Genomic DNA, 24239 nt, shown 5'->3' on the forward strand with positions numbered 1-24239 from the left:
CGGCCATTGTCTCGACCCGCTTGGCTCCGCCTCACCTTGCCATGGCAAGGATTCAAGGGTATTAGTTTGTACATGTTAGTCCGTACATGATTGGATCGGGTTCTACCTGAGCGTCTGTAAAAATGACAGCATAATCGAGAGCCACATAGTTGCGCAAAGTCTGCAGTATCTTCATGCCTCGTGAATTTGGCGCGTTGGTTTCGATCTACGTAAGCTTGGCCCGCCACTTTGAGCGTCCTGTAAGGGGGGCTTCCCGAGATTTCCACAGCAAAATCGTCGCTGCTTCTTCCGCCGGGGCTGGGTAGGATTCATGAAGACTTTCAGTCCGACTATCCCCCGTTCGCTCCTATAATAATAATAATAATAGAAAATCTGCTAGCATTACATGGAGTGGACCAATTCTCGGTTGAGTATCCGCAAATGTCCAAGACGATGTCCAACGGGTATGCACCGCGGGCCACGTTCAATTCGATGTCTACTTGAGTCAATTGGCTTTTTAAAAAGGCGATTTCCTCCCCGACTCCACTACTCCGTAAGTAGGGAGAATACTTCTCACTAAGTGAAGCCTGCCTCGAGTGGTTGACGTGCCCCTGATTCCAGTGATAACGCAATCCTGGGATTCCAGGACACCAGGACTTTGCCATTACGAAGTGGCAATCTGCCCAACTCTGTGCAGCAACCCAAATTACATCTTGCTTGGTGCCATTATGTACGCAGCGATCAACGGGCTGCTTTTTCCTTTTAGTGACGTGGGGAGATGGGCGGCTCTGCTCGCCCGCTCTCCGATCACGACGTTTTACCCTCAAGGCGGGTCCGTTTCAGCGCTTATAACGTGAATTCCGACCTATTTGTTAATGGATCTTGACTTCTTGTCCGGGAAACGGCCGTGACTTTGTTTGCCTTGGCGGTGTCCTTCCCCTTCTGGCCGGTAGCCGCCATTATTGGTGCCTTGAGTGTCATTTTACCTATCCAGGGGCATTTCCCAGCGCTGGGCAATCTTTTGTTGAGGTTCCAGCTCCACTGCTCCAGCGACTTTTCCATTGGGGCCCCGACTGGCAATGGCCGTTATTACTGATATCCCCGTCATTAATCAGCTGACGCCACGCGAGGATGGATTTCTTAGGACTTCACCACTTCCGGCGTCCAGCCTGAAATGAGGAGCTCAACAGCAACGACGGGTGCTTTAGGCCATTTTTTCTCGCATATCAGACCCTTTTTTGGAACCGCCTCGCTCTTTCAATGACTTCTCACGAGGAAGCAAGTATCGGCGGACAGGATGCTGAACAAGCCGTGAACATGAAGACAAAGAGCCGAGTATCGATGGCGTGCACCATTTGTCGCGCTCAGCACCTACGCTGCGACGCTGCTCTGCCGACATGCTCGCGCTGTCACTCGCTCAACAAGAAGTGCATGTATACCAACCTGCGGCGGGGCCGCCGGAGGGAGTTGAACCGAGGAGGGGCGAGGAAACCGGGGCCTCGGAGCGATGAAGACGGCGCCGGCTTCCCGGCTCCCGCCACCAGTCGGCATCGCGAGGCACAGACTCTGGGATCCTCCTTTCCTCTGGCCGTCGAATCCTCCCCGCGGATCACGGCTTCCGGGACCAACAGCCTGGCCACCAGCACGGCCATTGATGGATTCTACGCCTACTTCTTCAAGGGACACCCGTTTGTGCTGCCTCGACCCCATCTCATGTGCCAATATGACGGAGACCCCGCAACAGTCGCAAGTTTGGCCGTCATCATGAACTTGATTGGCTCGTTGTACGTCCACGATGGCCGATCGGGCATGTACCGGCAGGACGCAGAACGGGTCCTGCAGAAACAAATGCCGTCCAACGGCTTCAGTGTTCAAGCTCTCTTGCTCTTCGCCCTTGTTTCGGAATGGAGCGGCGAGAGTGAGAGGGCGGATGCGGTTCTGGAGCGCGCCAAATGCATGGCACTGGCCATATCGCTCAACCGCCAGGCTTTTGCGGTCGATCACGGCCAAGGAGACGCCGTCTTGGAGGAGAGCTGGCGACGGACCTGGTGGGAGCTCTACGTTGTCGACGCTCTTTTTGCTGGCATTCGGCACTGGCCAACCTTTTCCATGTGGACTGTGGATGCTGATGTCGATCTCCCTGGCGAAGAGGTGTGCTACACGGAATCCGTGAGTGTTGTCTTGGGTGCGTAAAACCGGGTCGAAGCTAATTGCATGGACAGAGCATTCTTCCTCCACGGACACTGACGGAATACGACAACCGTGGGTTCGAAGACTGCGAGAAGGACTTTTCGTCCTTTACATATCTCATCGACGCGACTCGCATACTCGGAACGTCGCTGGCTGCTGGAGACATCGCCGGTGGATCGCCGTCGTCGCTCGTCAAGAATGCAGAAGCAAACATCATGAGCTGGCACCTGCACCTCCCGCAAAGCAAGCGAGATCCGGTCCGTGTCGACGGCACCGTCGACGAGGTTCTCTTCCGGGCTCACATGGTGATCAACACGTACGTCTCCTCAATCCCTATTGCTGCGAATCATCGTTGATGAGCTCGACTGACCTGCTGCAGAGTGGCCACGCACCTTCACAGACCGAGGTCCACGCTTCACTACAGCACAATGGAGCTGCTGTGCTCCAACTATGCGCCGCCATTACCTGCCGAGGTCGTCCCTCCCGAGGAGAAGCACTACGACAGGCACACGCATAAGGCGATCCGTGCGGCCATGACCTTTGTTGACCTGCTCACGGTGCCCACGTCGCCGACGAGCCACAGCCCGTTCGTCATGTGCATGGGCTCGCTGGCGATGGCGACGCACATGTCGGCATGCGAGCACCATCTGAGGGGCGTCGAGCATGCTCGCGCCAAGGACCGCGTCCGCGTCTTTCTCGGAATCCTCAAAGCTTTCGAGGGCATATGGTTGCAGGCGTCAAAGTGGTCCGGCGAGATCAAACTTATGGCCAAGGCCGTGTTTGAGATTCGAGATGCACATGGGAACCTCATGTTGGGCCCTCTCGGCGCGGTTCCGCAAGTGGGCGACGAAACTTTCCCCAGTTCGCGTGTTGAGTACCTAGATGTTACACCCTCCGGCAGCTCTCTAGATGCCATGTTAGATGACGTGACTTTTGACAATATTGGAGACATCTAGATGGGAACAGTTCTGAGACACGCGTACATCTGGAGGATGTCGAAGAATACTCAGCCCTCGAGGAGCGAAGATGATTTCTGTTATTCCTGCCTGTCCCCTCCGCCCGTCGGTGGGTCACCGGGCTTCGAGGCTTCGTCGACGAAATACAATCTTCACCGCCAGAGGCTTGGGAGTCATGACGACGGCATCCGTGTTATGAACCGACCGGTCTCGGCTAGGAGACAAGTAGGTGAGAATCTGCCTGGTTTCTGAGCTCCTGCAAGCCGGCATGGTTCGGGGCGATGCTAGACGAACGACTCGGCGCGTAAGAGCTGGCTTGAGAGCTCAGCGAGCACGATACTAGCTTCGCTTACATGACCGGGAACGACAGGTTGTCTCCAATTTGGCAGATCGGCGGGCTCAAAGATTGCTTCCCAGGCACTCAAAGTCGGGATGGGCCGTGTGCGGCGCGGCGATGGAACAGGTGTAACTCAGTTGGCGGCCATGATTTTCGTCGGCGCTGAGAATGGCACAGGCGTCGTCCACAACGGACATTGGGCCACTTTACACATCCATGCCCCGAGGTTCAACGATGCGGCCATGTTGTCCTCCGTGGGCTCCCGGCTCGAGGTGTCGACTTTGATGAGAATACCCAGTGCTTTGGGGTTGATTAATGGAAACAGTGCACCGTACATGCCAGTCTGGTCTTGTGGTGTCTGGATGTCCTGTTCTCATCCGAGTACACATCGTTCTCTCCTGTATATTGTGATGCTGACAGGAAGCCGGTCCCGGGCATCCGACCCAGGCGGCTTTCCCGAGCGCATGCGGCCCGAAGTACTGAAGGATACTTGAGCTTCCAGCACTTGATGGGCGAAACACAGGTACTCCCGCGTATTCGGGCTTGGCGTTCGGGTCATTCGGGAAGCCGGTTGCTCGCCGCCTTGTCGTGCGACCCGAACGGGCTTCCTGCTCCAATTAGCGGAGATTCTGGACTTGCTTGACCCGAATTTGTGCCTTTCAGTCCAATGCAATGCGCCTCGTCGTGGAAAGTATCGGCCTGCGCGACTCAACGTCCATCCGTGTCTTGGGTTCCTTTGGGGCGCCGCTCGGTGGCCAAAGCAAAGGTATATAAGGGGGCTTACACGACCTCCTTCGAGGCACAACACATTCAAGTCACTGCTCACCTTGCTAATATCTGCTCTTCCTTTTATCCTATCTTTTCTACTTATCAACTGTCCAACATGGCAGTTAATCAGGCCGCCCAAGGCTCGCAAGTAGCACCCTCGTCTTGACGCAAGTATCAGCACTAACACCTCCCAGGCTCCGACCAAGAGAGATTGGCGAGGTCTTGTTCGACTACGAACTTCAGAACGCGCCCGGCAAATCAATCATTGGCCTGCAGCTGGTACTCCCGCCCAACGGCTGGACCCCGCCGCACCGTCACGGCGGCGCCCAGGTCGTGGCCGTCATCCAGGAGGGCGAGATGCTGAGCGGCATGAACGGCAACCCTCCCAAGGTGTACAAGCCAGGCCAGACGTTCATGGAGCTGCCCGGTTGCCACCACACCGTCGGAGACAACAACAGCAAGGACGAGCGTTGCAAGTTCATGGCCATAATGGTCGTTGACACCGACGTTGTGAAGAAAGGGGGCTATAAAGCATTGACGGTTCTCGATGAGGGTTGGTAGTCGGAAAGTGAGATGGAAAGAGAGGCAGTACGACAGCTGGCCACTCCTACCAGTTGCATTCTTTATTTATGACGAATATACCGTCTTCGCTCCCCAAAGGCACAGAAGAGTCTTGCCAGTGAAGACGAAGAAGCAGTTCTTTGCTGAGCAGAATGACCCCGTCAAATGCAATGCTGGGTGGACTTTGATAGCAGCATCCGCTGTTTCGGGCCACGGCTCAATATGGGAGAGGGTCTCACGGTTTTACCGACGCTATGCTTTGACTACTTGCTCGTGCCCGGCCGTAGTATATATGTGTGCGTGCGCGCATAGAATCGTTCGTTGTCCAGTGAAATGCCAACACCACGGACCACACGTGAGTCTTTATTCAATGGTAGTTCCTGTCACTTACCGACGAGGCGTAAGCCCAAAGCAGGCTGGACGATTCCACTGCGATCCGAAACATCGGGAGAAGCTCGAAACACTCCATGTACTCGAGACTTATCGTGATCCATGTCGTAAGCTGGCCCAGTGCTCAATTTACCCACGCCATAGTACGCAGCTATCTTACCTTTCGGGCCAAGAGCACTAGTCAAAGGGTAGCCGTGGGCAAGCGGCTGGAACTGAGCTCGAATATAAACAAGCAGAGCCACCTCAAGAGCTCAAGCGTTGCAATCGATTAGCTCGTAAGTGGGAAAACTTTGCCCCTTTAATAGGCCCTTGACCAAGCAATTAGTATGATATGGGCCGTACTGCTTCCATCGTTTCACATTTATCGCTCGAGACAATGCTTACCCTCTTGGATAATGAACGAATCTGACTATGTACGTATAATAGTTAAGCACAAGACTGTATTTACGGGCCTACCTGGTTCTCCAGTCACCTCCTTCCTCAGGGGGGTATACGCCTACTGAGTCGGAGATTCCGGCAACTTCGTTGGCGGCAAAGAGGTTCCCCGGTGGATAGACAGATGGGCCTGACGTCGCATTACACGTCTCGCCTATATGTAATCCGGGCCTCCCCACTGGCTACGCTGATTCAGTTCGTATTGGGTATCAGATTATGAACCACCATGAGGAAGGAGTAAGCAGCTCCGTTCGCACGGCCACCATGGATCCAAGCGAAGACGTCAAGCCTGTCCACCTCTTACCGCAACTGCAGCTGCTGCGTCCTTCTAAAACCTGCATATGCATGCAGCATGGGTATTTATTCATTATTGGGCCTTTTGAAGCACTCTATAGGCCAGGCTGAGCGCGAAGAGGCCTGCGGGCTAAACACTGAGTCTTCCTGTCTCCTCGGCGGTCTACGTTCTTGACCGTACAACGCTTCGACGGTCCATGCCATCCACATAAAAAACAAAGATGGCAATCGGGCCCCATTTTCACTGTCCTACAGCTATAGACAGAGTAAGCACCATTGTGGGCAAGCTTCATCATCATATCGACGTCGGGAGCGCGCTTTTATTTCGGGAGGACGATGATGTTTGGCAGGCGTGCCGTTACCGTCGGCGCTGGGGCATGCGGATATCGACTCGGAATCTGTCTTCATCACCTGTCTGCTGGCACTGTCATCATATACTCAGGTAAGCATCAGACCACGTTCGGCTTACGGAGAGAGTTGCTGCCACCAACAAAGGCCTCCTTGAAATGCCATGGTTCCACGACATCCAGCACCACCTTGTAGGCATCAAGTTGGGTATGGATGCGTGTTCAACTGGCCATGGCTCTGACCCTCTCATCCCACTTGCTCTCGCAACCCTCCACGGACATGCAGGCAAGTTCGGCGTTTAGGGCACGCGATTCGCAAGAACTTGTCTCTTCGTGCAGGCAGCGTCCAGTGAGAGCAGCCGCCTTGGATATCAGACGTCGCGTCGACAACGCCACTCCAACCGTAGACTTCCATGTGGCACACATATATACTTGAAGAATAAATCACGCCGTGGCCTGCACGCAGGCCGCAGATCGTCATCCCGTATCCAGTACGGAGCACGACGTTAATCCGTCTCGACTCTCTACGATTCGCATGCACCCATCGGCAGACTTCTCGCCCATTTGGCGAGGCTTTTCGCGCCTATGCAGCGTCTTCTGCCTTCCTCATCGGGCTGCGTGCCGCTGAATGATCAGTCCGTTGCATTCGACGCGAACACGGCCAAATGACACACCAACCAAGGCTCATGTCACTGACTTACAGGTTATCACCATGGCTCAAGCTTGGCCAGTTGCGGGCAGCTCACGTCGAGTCTTATCTCGGCGGTCATCCCGCTTTTGATTCCAACCTTTCTTGGAGATCTTCGCCGCCAGAATCATCGCCTAATTCTTTCCCCCTTGCCAGAAAGCCAAAAGCACTCAAAGAACCTACGCAAGACAATCTCCTTGGGTTGACTGCGCTACCGATTCTTTTAGGGTAATATAGCCACTCAACATGAATATCTTGGACTGGAGCGGCAGTGAGGACTCCACAGTCGCAGAACTCGACGTCGTTGCTGGGGACCATCTCCCGCCCAGCGAAAAATGGAGCACGGAGATCTCACGCGACCTGGCAACGAATCAGTTCGTGGGCGAGATCATCGGACTTGGACGAGAGGACCGGCATTTAACAATTGACGGCCGGCCAGTCGATCCTCGCGAGATAGAGGACGCCGTCAAACAAACCCTTGGCCACGTCAGGAGCGTCGTGGCAAGCTTGGTGGTACCCACGGAAACTACCCACAAGCCTTTGCTCGCTGTTGCCATGGAACTAAAATACGACGATGTTGTCGAACTTGACTCGCGGGTGAATGCAGTAGGAACAGCACTGCTTCCCATCTCCGCCGAGCTGAGGGGGCCTCTGCTTCGACTGAGGGCCTCTCTCTCCGACGCCCTGCCATCCCACCTGGTGCCAGAGCTTTACCTCCCTGTCACCAAGTTTCCACTACAAATCTCGGGGGAGGTGAACTGGGATATGCTCCGCCAGTCTCTGGAGAGCCTTGCAGAGAACGAGGTGTCTAACTTCGCCTTGGCCGACTCGAAGAAAAGCCCTCTCGTTACCGAGACAGAGAAGAGGCTGCAGTCGCTGTGGGCAGCAGTCCTCGGAGTGGAACAGGACCGGGTCGGCACCCATGACTTTCCCGACTGGCGCGGCGATTTGTCCCTGGCCATACCCCCGGTCTCCATGGCGAATGACTCCGGCAATGGTATATCTCTCAGCACGTCTGAGGTGTTTCGAAACACGAGGCTAGCAGACACGGCACGTACAGCTGAAGAGCGGAAGAATGACCCTGTCCAGAGGTCCGAGGACGTTGATGAGGTCCAGCGTTTCGAGCTATGGAGGGAGGTCAAGGGCTCGGCAGACGGAGCCCAGACACAAATTAACCTCGCCGGGGAGCTCAGCCATGTCGCAGCCCTGTGCCGCGTCCCTGTAGGAGACATTGAGGACGTCTACCCGTGTACACCCCTCCAAGAAGGCCTCATGTCCGCCACAGCCCAGCAGCCGCACGCCTATGTCGGACGTTGGGCTTACCGCGTTCTCGACACCGTCGACCTGGCCCGTTTCAAACAGTCGTGGGGCGAGCTGGTCCGGGTGGCCCCGATTGCCAGGACGCGGATTGTTCCTGGGCGAATCTCGGGCGCTCTACAAGTCGTCGTTCGGCAGCCCTTGACCTGGCTCTCGGGCTCCAACGTTGACCAATACCTGGAAGATGATTCCGGCCAGGGAATGAGTTATGGATCGCCACTCATGCGACTGGCCATTGTCGAGTCTCCGCAAAAGGGGTGCATATTCGTCTTCACGGCCCACCACAGTGTCTACGATGGGTGGAGCTTGCTCAAGATGTTCGAAGCCGTTTCCAGGATATACTCTCTGCAGGAAGGGCCCCGGGCGCCGCCGTATTCGCACTTCATCCGCTATATCGAGGAGCGGCGTCGAGACTCGACCTCTGCCGAGTCTTTCTGGCGGTCTCAGCTGGACGGCGACGCCGGCGTGCCGTTTCCAGCACCGCCAACCCCCCCCTACCAGCCCTCCCCGTCGCAGAGCATGAGCTGCGGCATACATGTCGGGCATCTGACTGGGTCCATCACGCTGGCCTCGTTTCTTCGAGCCGCGTGGGCGTTGACAGTCTCGTCCCGGAGCGGCGACGACGTGCTCTTCGCCATGCCTCTCTCCGGACGATCGGCTCCAGTGCGAGGTGTGGCCGACATGATCGCGCCGACTATTGCCACTGTTCCTGTTCGAATCCGCATAGACCGCACCCAGCCAGTTTATGATTACCTGGTCGCCGTTCACCAACAGGCAGTCGACATGCTGCCATTCGAACATACGGGCTTGCAGCATATCCGCCGTCTCGTGGGGGCCGGCTTTGACATGCGACACATCTTTGCTGTCCAGCCCATCGGGAAGAGCCATGAGCTCATATACCGCGACATACTGGGGCTCGAGATGGTCAGATTCCCAATTAATGAGTTCTACGACTACGCTCTTACCGTCGAGTGCGAGATAGGACAGGACCTAACCGCTGTGCAGGTGGTCTGCCAGTTCGACGAGAACGTCGTTTCCGGTCGGCAGATGCGGCGCCTCCTCGGTGTATTTCAGAACGTCATCACCCAACTCGCCTTGTTCAGCAGCGGCACCGGGAACGAGTCTGTGAAAGTTGTGGGCGACGTCGAGATGGTCAGTCCCCAGGAAGTGACGCAAATGGCCCAGTGGGATCGAGAGATGCCCGAGAAAGAGCCAGCTCTTGTGCACGAGCTCGTGCGACGACACGCGCTCTCCAAACACGACGCGCCTGCTGTAAGCGCATGGGATGGCAGCCTCTCTCACGGGGAGCTGGACCGGCATTCGGAGCGGCTGGCCAACCGCCTCGTCGCCCTCGGCATCGGCCCCGAGGCCATGGTTCCCCTTTGCCTCGACAAGTCCAAGTGGGTTGTAGTCTGCATCTTCGCCATCCTCAAGGCCGGCGGTGCGGTAGTGCCGGTCAGGGCCGATCCAATCTCACGCCTCCGGGCCATTCTCAGCAACACTGGCGCCCAGGTGGTGCTGGCGAGCCCGTGCTATGCCGCACAGTTGAAAGACTTGGCACACCACGTTCTGCCAGTCGACGATGACTTCTTCTCGGATCTTCCTAGTGGTCTGAAACGGCCGCAGCAGAATGTCAGGCCGGACAATGTGGCGTTTGTCATGCACACGTCGGGTTCAACAGGGACACCCAAGGGGGTTGTTCTCGAGCACGGCGCCATTGCGACGAGCGTTCAGGTCCAAGGCGAGAAACTGGGAATCAACAGAGATACCCGCTCGCTTCAGTTTGCCAACCTGACTTTCGACATGGCCCTTCACGACATTCTTGTGCCGCTCCAGTTTGGCGGATGCGTGTGTCTGCCGTCGGAGGAGGACAAGATGAACGACTTGGCCGGTGCCATTCGAAGACTGGGCGCCAACTACCTCCTCGTGACCCCGACCGTCCTGGGCACGCTGAAACCCTCCGACTGCCCCGGGCTGCGCACCATTGTCGCCGGCGGCGAAGCCGTCCACGCTGAGCACGTGAAGCCCTGGCTGGCGCAAGCCCGCGTCTTCAGTGCCTATGGCTTGACAGAGTGCTCCATCATCTCGACAGTCGCCGAGTACAGCGGCGGCCCGACACTCAATCTTGGCCACGCAATCGCCGGCGGTGCATGGGTCGTGAATCGGGCGGATCACAACAAGCTGGTTGGGGTGGGCGCCGTAGGCGAGCTGCTCGTCGAGGGACCTCAGCTCGCCCGGGGCTACCTCCACGACCCGGACAAGACGGCGGCTTCCTTTTTATATAATCCATCTTGGTTGGATCGGTATCGTCTGCTCAAATCGAGAAGCGAAGTACGGCGTATGTATCGCACCGGAGACCTGGTCACTCAGAACGACGACGGCTCCTTCAACTACATCGGCCGAGGAGACAGCCAAGTCAAAATACGGGGCCAACGGATCGAGATTGGTGAAGTTGAGCACCATGTTTTGCGGCATGCAACAGTTGCCGATGCCATTGTCCTCTATCCCCGTCGCGGCCCCTGTCAGGGGCGTCTCCTCGGGCTGCTGACCCTGCGCGGCCTCATGACGAGCAGGGGGGAGCGTGACGCAGAGGTGCAGCCGACTACGCCAGCGCAAGTTTCCAGCGCCCTCAAAAAGGCCTCCTTGGTTCGCGAGCAGCTTCTGACGAGGGTGCCCGAGTACATGGTGCCGACTGTCTGGATCTCGCTCGCGTCCATGCCGCTGACGGCCTCGCACAAGGTCGATCGCAAGAAGCTGGTGCAGTGGATCGAGGACATGGACGCAGAGCGCTTCGACGGCTTGACGGGGCTTGACAGAGAAGGTGACGAAGGCCCCAGGGCGCCGGCAAACGAGGTGCAGCGACAGCTTCAGGCGGTGGTGGCCGAGATACTTCATCTCTCTCTCGATCAGGTCTCGCTGGGCCGCTCCTTTCTCAGCATGGGCGGCGACTCCATCACGGGAATGCAACTTGTCTCGCGATGCCGCACACGTCATGACATGTCACTTCTTCTCCGGGACGTTTTGCAGAGCGCATCCATCGCTCAGCTTGCGCTCAGAGCCACTGCCAGTGGCGAGGCCACGCCGTTCACGGACACGGCCAGCGCTCCCTTTGACCTCTCGCCGATCCAGCAGCTGTACATGCAGTCCATGGCGGCGGCTCAGGGGTCGCATGACGACGGCCAGGAAAGGTTCAACCAGAGCGTGTGCCTCGAGGCCGGGCGCCCCATCGGCTCGCAGGAACTCAGACGCGCGGCCGAGGCTCTCGTTTCGAGGCACCCAATGCTTCGTGCGCGCTTCTCCCAGACCGAGCACGGCTGGAAGCAGCACATTGAGTCCCAGGTGGACGGATCTTTCCGGCTCGGGTTCCATGGCGTGGAAAGGTCGAAGGACGCCGAAAGGGTGATTTGGTCGGCACAGCGCCGGTTGGACCTCGACAAGGGGCCCGTATTCTCGCTCGACTCGATCCGGGTAGCGGAAGACGGCAAGCAGCTCCTCTTCATCGTGGCTCACCACTTGGTCGTCGACATTGTCTCCTGGCAGATCATGATGCGCGAACTCGCCGACGCCGTCCTGCACCCATCTGTCGCCGTTCTCAAGGAACCCGTCTCGTTTCAACGTTGGACCCGGATGCTGGCCGGCCACACGCTCGAGGTTGGATCGCCGGCACAAGCCCTGCCTATCGAGACGCCGGTCACGGACGGGAGCAGCTACTGGGGAGTGGCACCCGAGAGCAACGTCTACGGCAGGCGCGTAAACGAGGGGCTTGTCGTCGAGGACGTGGCCTCGTTGCTTCTTGGCCAAAGCCCCCTGCGCACCGAGCCCGTCGAGGTTCTGCTTGCCGCCTTGTTCCACTCCTTCCACCGAGTCTTCCCCGACAGGCCGGTTCCAACCATCTTCAACGAGGGCCACGGCCGCGAGCCCTGGGGGAACTCGATGGACCTGTCCGACACTGTGGGATGGTTCACGACCATGACACCCATTCACGTGTCCGTCGACGACGACTCCAACGATATCGTAGACATACTGCGGAGAGTCAAGGACACGCGTCGAAGCATCCCCGAGCGTGGCATGGCGTACTTTGCAGCGCGCTTCCTCACCCTCGACGGGCGAGAGGCCTTTTCGTCACACGAGCGCATCGAGGTCATGTTCAACTTTAGCGGCCGCCATCAGCAGGCGCAGGATGCCGAGGGTCTGTTGCAGGTCGTGCCTTGTCCCACCGAGGCGTCCTTGTCCAACGTTGGAAGCAGCGTGCGGCGTCTCGCCCTGCTTGAGATTGACGCGGGCACCTGGGGAAACCAGCTGTCGGTCATCTTCGGCTTCCACCAGCATATGCAACGCCAGCCCGAGGTGCGGCGCTGGGTTCAGGCTTACCGCTGCTCGCTCGAGGAGCTGGCCGCGAGACTCGAGGCTCTGCCCCTGACGTTTACCCTCGCCGACTTCCCCTTACTGACGCTGACGTATAGCGAGCTCGCCCGCCTGCAGCACGAGCTTTTGCCCCAGAACGGCATTGCGAACGCGTCTGATGTCGAAGACATTTATCCCTGCTCCCCCATCCAGCAAGGTATCATCATGGGCCAGTGGAAGGACCAGTCCCGATATCAAGTCCAGTCGATATGCGAGTTCCGAGCTGCCGGGGCTCGCGCTGTCGATCCCGTCAAGTTCTCGCGCGCGTGGCAGACGGCCGTTCGCCGGCACTCGATCCTGCGCACCGTCCTCATCGAGTCGGTCTCCGAGGGGCACCTGTTCTACCAAGTCGTCCTGAAGAGCTGGGAGCCCCGCGTTGTGTGCATTCACTGCGAATCGTCCGACGATGTGGCCTCTGCCTTTGCCCGCGAGGGGCGGCCCGAGTATGCCCCAGGCGAGCCATGGCACCAGCTGATGCTATGCACGACCGCGGCCGGGCAGCTCTTTGCCCGCGTCTCATGCCACCACGCACTCATGGACGCCTCGTCCCTGCATCTCATCTTCCGCGAGCTTGCCCAGGCATATGAGGGCGTCCTGGTCGACTCGCCGGCCCCCTCGTACGGGACCTACGTCGCACTATTGCAAAAGTCTTCGGCTGCCGAATCGTTGGAGTACTGGACATCCAGGCTGGCCGATGCACGACCCTGCTTTCTGACCCCCCTTGTCACTGAATCGACGGGTCACGCGTCCCTGCGGACGTTGAAGACGGTTGTCGACGACATGCGGCCTCTTCACAGGTTCCGGGGCGAACACGGCGTGACGGTGGCCAACATGGTCCAGCTGGCCTGGGCTCTCGTAGTATCGCGATACACCGCATCAGACGATGTGGCATTTGGCTACGTGGCGAGCGGGAGAGATGTCCCCATCGCAGGTGTCAACGAGATGGCCGGCCCCCTGATCAACATGACCGTCTCGCGGATCCGCTTCTCCGTCGGGCGCTCGACGGTTGTCCAAGCCGCGCAACAGGTTCAGGAAGACTTTCTGGATGCCTACCACAACCAACGAGTTTCTCTCGGAGAGATCCTTCATGCTCTCCGTCTGTCTAGACAGGGCCTGTTCAACACCGTCGTTTCCTACACTCGACGGCCCTTCGAGGATCCCCCAACCCCCGACGGCATCATGGCGCACCCCCTTTCGGCCGAAGACCCGACCGAATTTGAGGCCAATCTTCATGTCGTGTGCGGCGAGTCCACCATGACGCTGTCGCTTCAATACTCAACCTCGTTGCTCGACGACGAGTCGGCCGGACGCCTCCAGGATAGCTTCCGACACGCACTCTTTTCCATCGCCACAAACAGCAACGTCCGCATAAACCAACTCAACATCATGGGCCCTTGCGACACGGCCCAGCTGAGCCTATCGGCAACAAATGTCACGTCTGCGCCGCAGGATACAGTTCAGCTCCACGGGAGTGCGGACGAAGAGGCGTCCAGCTCGGCGCCCCTGACGCACGCGGAGAGGCTGCTGCAGGAGCTCTGGGCCCAAGTCCTGAACTCCTCTCGAATGTTCAGGCCCAGAGATGACTTTTTCAAATCCGGAGGCGACTCCATCGCAGCAATGCGGCTTGTTTCCAAGGCACACGAAAGCAACAGCCTGTGGCTGACCGTGGCCGACATCTTTCGTCATCCCGTGCTGGGCGACCTTGCCGCTGCCGCCGACTGCAATCGCAGAAAAGACTGCTAGGCTTCGGTGAATACGACGCCATTTCTCGTTCCTGTTATATCGACACCCTCAAGGCCGCCCACGACGGGCGACCCGTGCAGGATTATCGGAGCTTCCACCCCTACGTTTACGACCTGTCGAGGCAAGGCAATAAAAGGGTCGACGCTCCTGGCGCTGCTCCCGTCCTGGACCGTCCTCGACCTCCTGAGGCATTTCCAGCAGCAGCGGATGGAGAGTCTTGCCCACGAGACGCCAGGCTTTCGCGAAAGACTTCAAAGTTGCGCCGACATGCCCGCGTCGTCGAGTCGTGCTCCAAGCAATGGCTCGTCTCACTCCAAATTGCATATATGGAGCCAGCCATCCCGTCAACCCTGGCGCAAGACTTTCTCAAAAACCTCTGCCAGATGGTGGATGTATTCATTAACGGGATGCAGCGACCCATTGATCGGATAGTTGGGCAACCGCCGTGTGACTATTCATTCTACATGCATGTCGAGTTGCGCGAAGGGGCAGACTGGATTTGCCTCCACGAAGCCAGGGCAAGGGTGGCAAATCACTATTCACGATAGATCTCTTTCCGGCAGTCCGCAAATGGCCTGCGGCATGCCAGAGTGCCGTACGTGAGACCGGGGGTTATTCTGCACAGTACGTACATGAATGTGCTCGGCTTCAGTTAGGCAGAGGTGTGCTGGATTACATTGGATGAAAGGGGTATGGATAGATGTGCGCAGTTGCAAAGTTTCGGTCTCCGTACCGCCACGCCCATGTCTCACCTCTCTTTCGACAAGCCACTTCTGGCACTCCAGCCAGGGCCGTGCGGGACTTCTATGATATGCTGGAATTGCTACTGAAAAGTACGCTGCTGGAACCACAACCGCTCGCTATTCGCTCTTGGGGAAAAGAAAACATGATCTTTGGAGCACACATAATCGAGCACAAGACAAGAAGCGTCAGCCCGAGTCTGATTCGGCGCGCCTGCGCACCATTTCAACATTCGCCGCGCTCTCCTTCGTCGTCGATACAACATGACGCCGAGATCGTCGCCCGGTCCGCCAGCCCGCCTCTGACCAGGTCGGAGCGGTGCTTATCCCTGGGTCGACAAGCCACGGCAGCCCAGAGAGCGGCGGCCGGGTGGTTAGCGAAGAACGACTTGCCATTGCTGTTGCTGCTGTCCTGAGTTGGGGGACGGCGAGCTTTATAAGTGAGGCGGCGCCGTCGGTCGTTGCCGGACGGGGCCCGTGCTGCCGGGGCCGGGTTATCGGCCGCCTTGTCCCCCGGCTTCGGCGCCGACTGCGGTTGAGCTGCGGGACTGGTAGCAGGGGGGCCGCTGCTCGGGGTCTTCGTTGTTTTTTTGCGCCAATCGAAGTTTGCGCTTTTTGCGCAGGTAATCGTGCAGGTTCCCAGCCTGCCACAAGCATACGATGAAGAGGAATAGAACCAGAGTGGGACCGCCGACCCATATCACGTACTCTTTAATTTTCTGAGAGCTCATGTTCGGAAATGGGGCTTGCGCGCTGTGGCGGATACTTGGAATGCGAGGGAAGTAGAGCAGTGCAAAGGGGAAGAGGGCCGTGGGGGATGAAGAGGAGGAGACAAGAGCCCTAGCAGGGCCCATGGCGAGCTTTTTGAGTGCATTTCTGTTCCTGTCGATTGCCTCTTCCGCTTTGTTCGGCGCGCCTCTGTACATGCTGCGTCGGCGTTGGCGGTTATGTCTTTGTAGTCGTCGTTCTTAGTCTGCCATGGGCTTTGACGCTGCAACCAGCAACTCCCGACACACGGTGTCGCTACAGTTCCAACCACACGCTCGATGCTCTTCTTCAGCCCCAGAGAGCCGCACCATCAGATTGACGGTCGGAGAAGAGTGCGCTCAGCCTGTGCGCATAGTCTCGACGAACTAACGGACGTGAAGAGATGCCAATTAACCCCCCGTGAGGACATCAGTGTATTCGCACACGGCAAGCAAAGGGCATGTATTCTGCGGAAGAAAAGCAAAGCGTGACTCTACAATGAGAGTAACTGTGACGGTCTCCGGGTCTCAGCCTTTGGCCATCGTCAACTTGGCGTTGTGCCAGGCCGGTCGTGGCGGACAAGGGCCATTCTTCGTCTCTTTGTCCCCACTCCCTACATGACGACAGACCACGCCGGTCTGTAGGTTTGCATTCAGGGATTTACCATTCTTTGACAATGGTATGTCGGTTTTGCGCCGCACGCAGCGTGTCCCAAGCTTCATTACAAGTTTCATCCGTGGTGAATGGGTCGCCCATCGTGCGGTCAAACGGTGGACACTCCTTTGGCGATGCTTTGAAGGGTGCTACCCGTGCAGACCTCATTTTTAAGAGGCTTAAGCCTTTCTGATCCATCCCGAGATATGCAACATTGAAATATGTAAGAGCAGTCTGGCGAGATGGCTGTGCAAAGGAAAAGGCACAGCTCGCTCAAAGGGTCGTGCAAGGCTCGAGCTCCGAACGTCACGATGGCTTCCCCCACCCAGACAATGTCGTCCACGCATAGTAGCAAAAGAGGACAGTTCGGCGTAAGACACTTGGCCAAGTTGCTTGTCAAGCCTCGTTCTCAGCCTCTGCATAGCAAGGCAGGGCATCTGAAAACGACTTCCAAACTCTCCTGTGTCTTTCCAGCACAGCTAACAGGGCAAGATGCTGAGGTTCCACCCAGCCGGCAGAGCCCAGGTCCTTTATTTGTTAGTGTGGCAAAGAGACAGCCCCTCCAAGGCCCCGAAAAAGAGCCAAGCTCCCGAAGCTAAACAGGAGACTCGCCCACGTTGCAGATCACTCGGCCTCGCCCCTGCGCCGGCGAGACGGGGCGCTGCTGAATACCGCCCACCCTCCTTCAGGCGGCATGAAAACTATACTGCCCCATCTACAAGGAGTTTAAGGTGCCTTGGTGCCCCTGTCTTGCCTCCGCTACAGCACAATTGGAGTGGCTGTCTTGCCTGGCCCCCCATCAGGATGCTATTTTTATCTGTGCATCTGTGTTTCTCCGCTACTCCTCCCCATAATCGCTCACTCCTCTCGCCTCTTGTCTCTGGCACTACTTATTAATACAGCCCACAAATCGGAGATAAGCTCAAGCTCCAACGGTGAGCTGGCCAGCTCGCGTGCATATGTGGCGGGGGGAGACACTTTGCCAGCGCCGCTGTCTTGGCTTTCTCTTCACTGGCTGCAGGACTTTTGGGGTGTTATGACTCTGATTATTCGTGTTGCCGAGGTTAGGGAAGCTGGGAAACTGGGAAGACACCGCGGCCGAAGAGCGCGCTTGCTAATGGTCCGATGTGCGTTGCTCTCTATGACGACACTATCTGTGAACTCTCGAGGCTTAGATTAGGAGTGAACTAGAGGAGCAGCAGTGCAATTTGAATTTCCTCACAGGTACAACCGAGACCATGGAGGGATAAAGAGAAGCCGGAATTGAGCTCACATGGCTCTATTCGTGCCGTCCTTCCGCTTCCTACACGCAGGAGCCGGACAACTGAAGTTGAGGCTCTTCACAGATAACACAGGACAGGGAGCAAAACGATTGGATGTAAACCAGCTTCCAGATTTTCCCATTCCCAGGATGCACTGCAGACAGGAGCGTACCGGAGCAGCGGAGAACGAACGGCCAACAAGCCGCCCAGAGACCGACCGATTCAGCCTCTCGAGCTATTACCCGGACACCAGACAGCTCAACACCTCTTGCTGCCGCTTAGAAACAATCCCAAGAGCGGACCAGAAGGGTGGTTTGCTGGATTCAGAAAGCGTAGAATGGAAAACGCCCCTCGCACCCTGCGGCTTTTGACTTCATCGCCAGTGCCGCCTTTGGCCTGGCTCTGGGCTATTTTTGGACGCTCCGAGTTGCCGTCCATCGGCAGCATCTTCAGTGCGAAACAGCGATCGCCCTCTCTCAAAAGTGGCCGACCAACCAGTCCGCGCGGCCAGCCATGCAAGCTCGGAAGCCTGGACGACGGACGGACAGTCCGGAATGCACCGAGGCTGGGGACGCGCAACCGCCATGCCCGTCACGCTCGTAGGCGCATTCCAGGCGAGAAATCCAAGCCGGGACGGCAACCAGGGAAAATCGATCCTTGTTGGCGCCAGCGATCGTCGAGGTCCAACCTTGATTGTCTGAGACAACATCGTCGACTGCGCCTCGTCGTCGTCCTCTGGCCTCCCTTTAAGTCCCCCTTGGCGGGTCTGGCGAGTTATGCGCAGAACAAAACCTCGTGTCTCGTCGATTGACAAAAAGTCACTCGCCCGCCATCCCATTGTTCCGTCTGGATCGCGTTCGCAGCCGCATACCGCAGCGCCCTTTTCGCCTTCGCCCTTCTTGCCGGCCGTCTCATCGTTCAACGCCCACACCCCCCCCTCGACCCCCTTTCTTCACCACCCGGACAACCGGAGACGCCGCCCCGCCACATCTGGCAACTCGTCGACGAGCAGGGACAAGGGAAGGGTAGGGGGCGTCTTGAAGAAACTCGCCGACCAAGACATGGACGCCGAGGCGCTATACTGCCCATGTCTTGCGATGCGACCTGCCACGCTCCACGGCAACGTCTTGGGTCTCTGACGCTGTCTCCGTGCCTTGGCTTGGCTTATTCGATAGCGGCGGCTGGCAGGCACGGTGGCTTTTGGCGGCGGCCGGGTGATGGGGCTGGCCACGGAAGCTATATAATTGTCTCTTGATCGCCGTCCAAGGATTGAGGGACCATCACACTCAGCTCGCACACCAGCATCGACACAAGACATCGAGGCTGCTCCAAACAACGCGCTCGTCAACAACTCTTTATCCCTGGACGCTGCGCCGGTCCTTGTGACAATCTCTTTCTCCTCGAACAGCGCTCAGTGGCCGATACTTTAGCTGCGCTAGACGAGACGACTTGAACGAGGGTGTGCTCTCGCAACAGCACCGCATCAGCACCCGCCTCCCACCACATCCCCTTTCTCTCCCACTACGCCCGCCAACATGGTCCGAACCATTGTCCTCACCGCTCTCGTGGCCGCCGTCGCCTCCGGCCTCCAGCTCGGCAACCCTGCCGCCGGCTCTTACATGGTCCGCAGGACGGCCGCCGGGGGGGCCGCAATCGCTGCAGTCGTCGCCACTAACGCACCCGAATCGGAATCGACCTCTTCCGAGGGAGACGGGGAAGACGCCGATTTCCAGGAGACTGGTATTCCCCAGGGCCGGCCCAATGAGACTGGTGGTCGGCAGGTGCAGGCCGAGCAGACTGGTGCCCGGCAGGCCCAGTCCGCGCAGACTGGCTTGGCCCGAGGCGGTGATGGCCAGTCTTTTGCGGATGACGACGACGCCGGCCAGACTAGCTTCGCCGATGACAGCGCGCCTACCAAGACCGGCCTGTCAGGCAACAACTCGCCCATCGAGACGGGCTTTCCCGACGATGGCTCTGGCGCTGATCAGACCGGCTTCCCTGAGGACGGCTTCTCCGGGCAAACTGGCAACCCTCCTGGTGTCGCGGCCCCCACGGGAGGCACTGGCGCCCGGAACACGGACACGCCAGTCCTTATCAGCGAGGGGCTCGCCCGCCCCGTCGGCCGCGTTACGGTATTGCTCGGCCTCGGCGCCGTGGCCCTTGCCATCGGTCTTTCGTGAGCGGAACACACACCGGGGATGGGTGAGACTTGGGGTGCGAGAAAAGGTCGAGATCCGGCATCAAGGACTCGTGCCACGTAATTAGATTGTCAACGACATGAGAAGCCTGGGCGGAGGCATGGCAGGAAGGGAGCAACATGACGTGGACTCGGCTCGCGTCAACGAATCCGCGAGGCCGAGCAGCAGCATTAGTGAAACGGTCTGATGAGTATGAGCCTGTACGAAGTCCTCTGGCAAGGCATGGCGGCAACAAATCACGTAATGTTAGCTTTCTTTATTAGTAGCAGTCTGGTAGTGTTATTGTCAACGAGTCCAAACGCATCGTCCCAATTTCCGTTCGTTTTAGGATCAAGTGTCCGATACCTGCCTGAGTCGACTGAGAGCAGCATCTTCGTCTCTCTTCATCTCGTCTGCCGTCTCTTCGCTCATGCTATGCTCGGGGCGTCCGTCAGGGGCACGTATCGCACGCCGAACAGTCGCTCCTTGGAGACGTTGCCCGAATCGTCCTTGGCAATGCGCCATATGTGCTGCGAGTAGCCGTCCCGGTCATCGTCTACGGGGATGAATATGCTGCGGCACAGACAATAGCGTCCGTCAATGCTCCGAAACAGATTCGAGACCCTGTCTCTTGTCGAGCGAGAAAAGGGGGGGCAGGGGGAGCGAGCTGACATACCAGCCCGGGGACTTGAGCTGGTCAAGCAACTGCGGGTGCACCTCGCTGGCCGACGCTCCCACATGTATCACATCCCAGCCAGTGCCGTAGGCCTCCTCGCCCTGCCTCGCGTCCTCGCAAAGGCCGAGGCGACCGTCGCCCAGCCTGAAGCGCACCCTGCCGCTGTCCAGCAGGCGGGCGCCCTCGGGGCTCTTGCGCATGTTGGCGGCGCCGAGGTCGCGCAGCTCGGGGATGTGCTCGAGGCCGACGACGAGGCCGCGCTCGCCGACCAGCTCGGCCAGCAGGTGCGTCAGGTAGCCGGAGCCGGAGCCGACATCGAGGACGCGCGGGGCGGGCGAGGCGGGCGAGGCGGGCAGCAGGCGCGGCAGCAGGTGCTCGACGGCCGAGGCGTGCATGTGCGGGGCCGAGATGGTGGCGGCGTGGCCGATGGGCTGGGGCGAGTCCTCGTAGGGGCAGGCGGGTGCGTAGTGGGCGCGGTCGACGCGCAAGAAGGCCTCCTTGACCGACGGGTCAGTGATGAGGCCGTGGCGCCACATGTTGTCGACGAGGGCGGCGTTGGAGGCGCCCGAGCAGCGCCAGGCCATGCTGGAGGCGGGTCGTCGCACGACGAGAGGGAGCGGCGGACAGAGAGGCGAGCAGCGGCGGGAGAGACGACGAGCGAACGCGGCCCCGGGAAGTGTGGTGAGGGACGCCAGGGCAGCAGCCTTCGGGGCAGCCGATGGGCTCGGCGAGCAGCAGAGCAGAGGGCGAGGAGACGGTGTCGACGCCAGCCAACCGGCAGCTACGAGGTGGTCGGTCAGCCCTCAAGCCGACGGACGGCATGCGGAGCAGCAGCAAGGTCGGTCGGGCCCAAAGGTGTCGTGACGGTTGTTGTCGCGACGGTAGCAAGACGTCAGGGCGACGGCGGTGACGAGTCACGGCCGGGGGGCAGAAAGGGCGGAGGGGGAGACCATGTCGTCGTCCAGGCACTGTAATTACTGTTCGGGCGTACCCGTTGATCTTGGTGTGGGGCCACAGCAGCCCAACTAAGTGTCTTCGCCACTTAGTTGGCCCAAAAAATCCGGCACAGCCCAAAAAATCCGGCACAGCAGGGTCCTCAATTTGGGGTGCAAAATCAAGGGAAATTCTACGCTTCGCTTCATGGTGCCGTCAATGCGACTTCAAATAGCTAAAATATACATGTGATCAATAGCTGCGGATCACCTAAAGACGCAAGTAACAACGAAAAGTGAAAAAATCACGTCTTTGGGCCTATTTAGGAGCTGCCGCCTTCCAGTCGAAGAGATAGGAAGACCGCGTTTGTGAGTCCAAATAGACGTATTATGTAGTAATTTCGCCTGTTGTGCGTCTCTGAGAGCTATTTTATCCATACCTGTGTTCCTGGAGCGTCTGCTGTATCTTGTTGGACGATCGGGTGCGCGGTCGAGGGCATGGTGTATCGACTACCGCTTCAACCGCTGCTAACGGCGGCGATGAGGGTATATTCTCTTGCGTGTCGAGTAAATTGTCCTCGTCTTCATCGTCGGCGCCATCCTCACTATGTTTGTCAAGATCGAGGCCTGTGAAATAGACGGTATCGTCACTGCCGGGCAACGACGACATATCTGTAAGTGGGCGAGGTCGGGTCGCTGCGCGCGCCTGACATCTCTGGCGGAGTTATTTCTCTTCGTGGTATCATAGAAAAGGATTCCTTGGATGGCTCTTTGAGCTCCCGCATGAGGGTATCGCAACTTTGCTCCAGAGTGTAGAACTCAACGTCTCGTCCCGTAAACTCTAGCCAGGGCTTAAAGTTCAATGTCTTGACTCTGCCATTGACTAACTGCTTCTTCCCGACTTTATAGTCTTCTCGGATCTTCTGCATCTCTCCACGAACTCGTTTAAGATGCATCCTTATCTCCTGGCGCGTTTGAAGCCGGGTTTGCTTTGCCTGGAGCTCCTCATACTCCCGGGTGATGTCGGCCATGCTGGAGCTCGTGATAAACTCTCCGCGCGGCCTGACAATCTTGCCTCTCTTCATTCGATTCGCATACGCCTGGGTTCGGCTATTCTTATCGCTGACTATGCCCTGGGAATGTGACGCCATCGCGATAGACTCGGTGTTCACTTTCGCAAGAACCCGCAAGTTTTCTCGTGATGGCGAGCTCATGAGGGGCCCATACCGTTGCCGGATATCATTGAGGGCATCCGCGGCGACTTGGAAACGCGTCTCCGAGGGTAGGAGCGAGGCGTATGCAGGATTGATCGGCTGCTGTTGTCGTAGCTGCTCGTGGAGGATCTTGGTGATCACCGGCGCTGGGTCGACAGGAAAGAGGCCTGTTTTTCAAATGCCGCCATAATGTTATGCCGCGTGAAGCCAGCCTCATATACGTCCTGAAAAGCTGTGAGGAAGTTGACCCGCGAAAATGATATGTTGCCTTCTGCGAGCGACTTCCAAGCGCTTTCTGATGTGCTGACTTTAGTGGCTGGAATACCCCAACATCAAGCGGCTGCATGAGGTGGGTGGAATGTGGAGGAAAATAGCAATGATGATATCAAACTTGATACAATACTCAGCAAAGTCAAGGGTGGTATGCCCTGTAAAGCCATCCACAACAAGCAATCGGTAGATCTTCTCGTCGTCAGGCCGTTGGTTTGGCGGCGCCTCCACGCGACTCATCCCCATGTTGGGGCGCCGAAGATGCTCGTCACAGCCGAACCACTCTTCCAGCGAATTTCCTGACTGTTTTGCTTGCGCTGACGATGCCCAAGACCAGCAGTTGAAATGCCTTGCCCACTCAAGGTGTATCTCTGCGTTGGAAAAGCCAGTTGGCGACTGGGCAAACCGTACGCCTGTCATGATGTCGATGCCGGCCCAGTTGGTGGTAGGGTAATGTTGGAAAACAAGCCAGGGTGGAAGAGAGTCCCCCACTGCGTTAACTGAGGCAATTACCGTGCAGGATTCTCGGTTTGCTGGGTCTAAAACTCGGGGCCGGGTGCTCTTGACTCTAGTGGTGCGCGTGATGAGAACTTGGATGCGTTCTCGCAGGCACCCAATGCGTATTCCGGCCTCGTCTTCATTCCAGATCTCTGAACTGCCAATACGGTAGCTGGTGATGATTTCTCGAAGCTTTGAGTAGAAAAATTCGACTTCTTCTACCCCGTGGGCTTCAAAGGACTTCCGGGCTCGTTCAACTGCTTTGAGATACGTCTTCGCGATCGCAGGATGACTTCCACGCCAATTGTCAAGCCAACTTGACGAGACCGGGCGGGCATTGGGATCTCGACGCATTCTTATTGCATTTGCAACAGCTTCAAGTTGCTCTCTCGTGGCGGGCATGCCGGTGCGTTCCATCCACTGTACATACGCAACCAGGGCGTCGTCTTCGTCCTCCGTCAGCGCCAATGGACGCCCTGGAGCACGGGAAAAGGGGTTTCTTATGAAATTAATGGCTCTCTGTACGGATGAGCTCTTCACATTGTAACGGATGGCCGCATCTCGCACGGAAAGAGGCGTTCTTTTTGGTGTTGTTGAGCGACGAACATCGGCTCTGGGGTCGCGACGAGACGCCAGAACGGCTTTTGCTGCCTCCAGGGT

General features: G+C 57.9%; 6 protein-coding genes across 6 annotated transcripts; 4 read left to right on the forward strand and 2 right to left on the reverse strand.

The window, feature by feature from the left end:
- Window positions 1-1410: 1410 nt before the first annotated feature.
- On the forward strand, window positions 1411-3125 carry HRG_08352 (C6 zinc finger domain-containing protein; the record flags this gene model as incomplete). Its single annotated transcript, XM_044866823.1, has 4 exons — window positions 1411-1897; window positions 1991-2148; window positions 2202-2485; window positions 2549-3125. 4 exons carry the CDS (start codon window positions 1411-1413, stop codon window positions 3123-3125), a joined length of 1506 nt encoding a protein of 501 aa, XP_044717710.1.
- A 1009-nt stretch (window positions 3126-4134) lies between these two features.
- HRG_08353 (cupin domain-containing protein) lies at window positions 4135-4791 on the forward strand (the record flags this gene model as incomplete). The annotated part of the gene is made up of 2 exons (XM_044866824.1): window positions 4135-4175; window positions 4425-4791. The coding sequence occupies 2 exons, from the start codon at window positions 4135-4137 to the stop codon at window positions 4789-4791; spliced, it is 408 nt and encodes a 135-aa protein (XP_044717711.1).
- A 2709-nt stretch (window positions 4792-7500) lies between these two features.
- HRG_08354 (condensation domain-containing protein) lies at window positions 7501-14409 on the forward strand (the record flags this gene model as incomplete). Its single annotated transcript, XM_044866825.1, has 1 exon — window positions 7501-14409. One exon carries the CDS (start codon window positions 7501-7503, stop codon window positions 14407-14409), a length of 6909 nt encoding a protein of 2302 aa, XP_044717712.1.
- Window positions 14410-15643: 1234 nt separating this feature from the next.
- Window positions 15644-16003, reverse strand: HRG_08355 (uncharacterized protein; the record flags this gene model as incomplete). Its single annotated transcript, XM_044866826.1, has 1 exon — window positions 15644-16003. The coding sequence occupies one exon, from the start codon at window positions 16001-16003 to the stop codon at window positions 15644-15646; it is 360 nt and encodes a 119-aa protein (XP_044717713.1).
- Window positions 16004-19347: 3344 nt separating this feature from the next.
- Window positions 19348-19992, forward strand: HRG_08356 (uncharacterized protein; the record flags this gene model as incomplete). The annotated part of the gene is made up of 1 exon (XM_044866827.1): window positions 19348-19992. The coding sequence occupies one exon, from the start codon at window positions 19348-19350 to the stop codon at window positions 19990-19992; it is 645 nt and encodes a 214-aa protein (XP_044717714.1).
- A 425-nt stretch (window positions 19993-20417) lies between these two features.
- Window positions 20418-21249, reverse strand: HRG_08357 (protein-L-isoaspartate(D-aspartate) o-methyltransferase (PCMT) domain-containing protein; the record flags this gene model as incomplete). Its single annotated transcript, XM_044866828.1, has 2 exons — window positions 20418-20562; window positions 20666-21249. 2 exons carry the CDS (start codon window positions 21247-21249, stop codon window positions 20418-20420), a joined length of 729 nt encoding a protein of 242 aa, XP_044717715.1.
- Window positions 21250-24239: the final 2990 nt, after the last annotated feature.

This window comes from Hirsutella rhossiliensis, assembly GCF_020360975.1.
Source record: "Hirsutella rhossiliensis strain HR02 chromosome Unknown scaffold00010, whole genome shotgun sequence".
NCBI classification, from domain to species: Eukaryota; Fungi; Ascomycota; class Sordariomycetes; order Hypocreales; family Ophiocordycipitaceae; genus Hirsutella; species Hirsutella rhossiliensis.